General features: G+C 44.9%; 1 protein-coding gene across 1 annotated transcript; it reads left to right on the forward strand.

Moving 5' to 3' along the window:
- Window positions 1–318: 318 nt before the first annotated feature.
- LOC149427507 (uncharacterized) lies at window positions 319–3,125 on the forward strand (the record flags this gene model as incomplete). Its single annotated transcript, XM_089667956.1, has 2 exons — window positions 319–460; window positions 1,708–3,125. Coding segments are annotated over 2 exons (1,188 nt in total), but the record flags the coding sequence as incomplete, so codon positions are not given.
- Window positions 3,126–5,017: the final 1,892 nt, after the last annotated feature.

The raw sequence follows: 5,017 nt of genomic DNA on the forward strand, positions 1-5,017 counted from the left end.
CAGAGTGGAATCCTCGGGGATGATAATATTGATGTTAAAGAAGAGTATAAAGAGGAGGATGAGGAGTATGGAGTGATGGAGGAGTTTTCAGAAGGACACAAGGATATGATGGAGCCACCTAATACCAGGAACCCCCCAGAGAGATGTCCCCGTCCTCTGTATTCCCGGGATTCCACACAGGGAGGTCACACCATCCCTCACTATTACAAGGTTGGTGGGATGGAGCGTCTAGAACATGGACTTGTAAAGATGATGTGTGGATATTTTATGTGAGCTTACATTTTACAGATGATATTTTCTCTCATTTCCTTGATTTAGAGTGGAGATCCAATCGATATAGAATTTGAGGTGAAAGCAGAAGAAGAAGAGGCGTATGTGAGGGATGATCAGCAGTCTATGGAGGAGGATGGAATAACGGGGACATTTATAGAGGAGGACACTCCTACAGAGATCAGCACAGGTGGGTCATGAACACTAAATCCATTCCTCCACCCATACTGCTCACTGATTGGTCCAGAGTAGGGCGGGGACTGGGTGATATCAGCCTGTAATCCCCTGGTCACTTTCCTGAGCTGTGTTCCCCGTCCTGTATTCCTGGATTTCTCTCGGATAATCTTCCTTCTCTGTGCTGCAGACACAATTTATGTCTCTAGACTGGATTTATGGAGATTCTGGGGTTCAGCTGGCAGAAAAATGTTGATTTTCACCATACACCTAAGCACCTGGGACATGTGATTTGGATATTCTTCCCCATGGCCGGGTCTAGTAAGATCTCTGACAGAACATTTCTCCCAGGGGACCTTCTCTGTTATCTGCTGGCTGTGCCGGGTGGAGGGATATGTCTGTAGTGTCTCAGACCCAAGTCACTGAGTGCAGTCTAAGGAGATGGGAGGCAGCGGTGTGGGACCTCTGCAACTTGTCTACAGTAAACATTTAAGCTTCCACTGATTACTGAATACCAATAATTTGAGTCCTGAAATTTACACTGTATAATTTATGGTATATTGCATGTTACACACACCTGACCCCTGCACTGTATACTCTATGTTGTACATTACATCATTCTGATACTATATAGTTCTAACTTTTGTATCCTATATAATAAGTTGTATATTACATTGGCCTTACTTTTCCACCCATTTCCTCCCAGCTGGACATTTTATATCGGATGATGTGATTGGAGCACAGACTTTTACATGCTGATAATAATGTGATAACATCCTCCAACTTTGGACACTTAAACAGAAAGTGATAATGAGGGAGGAGTCAATACCCCAATGATGGTGGTCTTCAGGATCAGTTCAGTCTTCATCTTGGTTGTTCTCCCCCCATCCTCACTCTCTGACCTCTGGTGGGGCTCAGCCCCGCTGTTCTTCATGACTAAATCATGGATTAAATAAGGAAGTGCAGTACTTCTTGTGTTGGGAAGATGGTGATGAGTGATATAGGGGGTGGGGACCCTCGTCCTATAATCCCCTCATCACTGTCCCTCCTATAAAAGACAGTTCTGGTTGTTTCCTCACTCTCTGACTGAGGTCCATGAATAAAGAAATGACCTGGTAGGAGGTCAGAGGAGCCATTTCCTAGTTCCCTTGAGGGTGGAATTGAAAGCTCCTTAGAGCCCAAGCTGCCTGATGTGGGCGGAGTCCTGGTTTGGGGGAACCAATCAGCTCCTGTCTAGTAATCCTCTTTGTCTTTGTATTTTAGTCCTTGGCCGGGAGATGAGGAAAACCTCCGAGGATTGTCTCACTTTGTCTCCAGACTGGAAAGTAGAAGATGAGGACATCACACAGTATAGTCCAGGAGAAAACCCAGCTCCCTCCAATGTCCATCCGGCACCACCCAGTGTAGATGGACCATCGGATTCCTCGTATCCTGAGGAACCTCAGACTGTGCTGGACCGGGCCGGCCTTCCAACAGGGAAGAGGTTCTCCTGTACTGAGTGCGGGAAGGGGTTCTGTTCTAAATACCATCTTAATGTGCATAAAAGATCTCACACGGGGGAGAAGCCATATTCCTGTCCTGAGTGCGGGAAATATTTTTCAGTGAAGTTTCATCTGCACAGACATCAGAGATCACACACGGGGGAGAAGCCGTATTCCTGTCCTGAATGCGGGAAATGTTTTTCACATAAGTTCCATCTTTGCAGACATCAGACATCTCACACGGGGGAGAAGCCATATTCCTGTCCTGAGTGTGGGAAATGTTTTTCAGAGAAATCAAGTTTTCACACACATCAGAGATCTCACAAGAAGCCATATTCCTGTCCTGAGTGTGGGAAATGTTTTTCGGTGAAGTTTCGTCTGCGCAGACATCAGAGATCTCACACAGGGGAGAAGCCATTTTCCTGTCCTGAGTGCGGGAAAAGTTTTTCAAGGAAGTTCGATCTTTCCACACATCAGAAATCTCACATGGAGAAGCCATATTCCTGTCCTGAGTGTGGGAAATGTTTTTCAGAGAAGTCCAGTTATCACAAACATCAGAGATCTCACAAGAAGCCATATTCCTGTCCTGAGTGCGGGAAATGTTTTTCAGTGAAGTTCCGTCTGCGCAGACATCAGAGACCTCATACAGGGGAGAAGCCGTATTCCTGTCCTGAGTGCGGGAAATGTTTTTCAATGAAGTCCCATCTTTCCACACATCAGAAATCTCCTGTCCTGAGTGCGCAAAATGTTTTTCACAGAAGTTCAATCTTGTCAAACATCAGAGATCTCACATGGGAGAGAAGCCACTTTCCTGTCCTGAGTGAGTGAAATGTTCCTCACTGAAGTCCTTACTTCCTGTACATCAGGGGTCCCACACAACCCTGGAGGTGTATTATTGCCTTGAGTGCGGGAAATGTCTTCTAGATTAATGTTGCTGTACATCCCAGCCTCATGTGGGGAAGAAGCACACCCTGATATACACCTCAGATATACTCCATGGCTGATCTTCATCATGGAAGAAACAGTTCATAAGGAGATCAGAGGTCCCCAAAGACATGGATGAAGTGTGGGACCGGATCGGCTATTGATAGCAGGAGAATAATAAAAATGGAGTCCTGACCTAGATCACTGGGCTGACTTCTCATTGGGGGCTGCCTATATGCTAGAGATGGTCTTTACCTAAATGGAAGGGGGTCTGCTGTGCTGGGGGAGGGGTTTATGGGAAGGTTGGAGGAGTATATTAACTAGAATGGAGGGGGGAGGGAGAATTTGATTATAATGGGGTAGACAGATCAGATGGGTCAGTACTTATTGGGGGGTGGAATGGGGAAAGATGGGGGGAGGGCTATGGCAGATGATAAGAAGATTCCCATGTTACAAACAACCAGTGGAATTGGTACCATTTGTATGAAAATAAAAAATACACAAAATCTATGTGAAAAAGGTGTCAGTGAATGGACAAGGTGTCGGTGAATGAACAAGGTGTCAGTGAATGAACAAGGTGTCAGTGAATGAAGTGTTTGTTCACCAATGCCAGAAGTCTGCCAGCACAATAGGTGAGTTGGAAGGTTTGGTGCATGAAGAGAACTAGGATTGAATTGGTATTGCTGAATCTTGGCTTCATTCCTCACATGACTGGGCCATTCATATTCCTGGCTAGGTTCTCTTTCGGAGAGACGGGGGAAATAGGAAAGGTGGTGGTGTCTGTCTCTATGTGAGAAGTGATCTCAGAGCGAGTGTGAAAGAGGACCTAGTTGATGGAGAGTGTGATGAGGCTGAAGTATTATGGGTAGAACTGCACATGGGGGGCGGTACTACAAAGGTCATCATTGGAGTTTGTTATAGGCCTCGCGGTGTTAATGAGGAGGTGGAGACTCAGCTCCTCCCAAAGATGGAAAGGGCTGCAAGGGCTGGGACAGTGATAATAATGAGGGATGGTAACGACCCGGAAAGTGACTGGAGTAATGGTACTGCAGGAACAGTTAAAGGGCAAAAATGTATAAACCTACTACAGGACAATTTTATGGTCCAGTTCATAGAGGCCCCAACTAGGAATGATGCTCTGCTGGACCTTGTCATTTACATCCATGCAGAGCTTATTACGAATGTCCATATAAAAGAACATCTGGGTAGCAGTGACCATAACATGATTTCATTTATTGTTAGCTGTAAACAACAAGCACATACAGGAAAAATAAAAATGCTCAATTTTAAGAGAGCTAATTTCCCAAGCCTGAGAGCTGCTCTCCAAGACTTAGACTGGGAGGGAATGTTAGCATCGATGAACACAACTAGAGATGAGCGAATCGAACTAGGCGAACCGGAATTCGAGTCGAATTTCAGGAAATATTCGATTCGCGTCGAAACCGAAATTTTGCCTACTTCGGGTGCGCGAATCGAACATTTCCCGATCAGCCGGAAAAAGTGTCCCTGCAGTGAGCTCCGCTATTTCTGACAGTTCTCTGACAGAAGGAACACATGTTTAGCGGTTGAAACATTGTATCTATTAGTTTACATTTAGGATACAGATGTTTCAACCACTGTACATGTGAAGAAGCTGTGAGAGAACTGTCAGAAATAGAGGAACTCTGCACATACACTTTTTGCCGGCTTGGAATTATTCTTCTTTTCATCCTACTTCTTCTTCTTCTTCTTCTTCCTCATCCTCTTCTTCTGAGGATGAGGATGAGGATGAAGAAGAAGAAGTAGGATGAAAAGAAGAATAATTCCAAGCCGGCAAAAAGTGTATGTGCAGAGTTCCTCTATTCTGCAGATACACTTAGAGGAGCTCTGCTGATACACTTAGAGGAGCTCTGCACATACACTTTTTGCCTGTTTGGAATTAATCTTATTTTCATCCTACTTCTTCTTCTTCTTCTTCTTTATCCTCATCCTCAGAAGAAGAAGAAGAGGATGAAGAAGAAGAAGAAGTAGGATGAAAATAAGAATAATTCCAAGCCGGAAAAAAGTGTATGTGCAGAGCTCCTCTAAGTGTATCTGCAGAGCTCCTCTAAGTGTATCTGCAGAATAGAGGAACTCTGCACATACACTTTTTGCCGGAAACCGCTGTATGGAAGGAATGTCCCAGAACT

This window comes from Staurois parvus, unplaced genomic scaffold, assembly GCF_062004578.1.
Source record: "Staurois parvus isolate SC_StPar_1 unplaced genomic scaffold, SC_StPar_1.0 ptg003701l, whole genome shotgun sequence".
NCBI lineage: Eukaryota > Metazoa > Chordata > Amphibia > Anura > Ranidae > Staurois > Staurois parvus.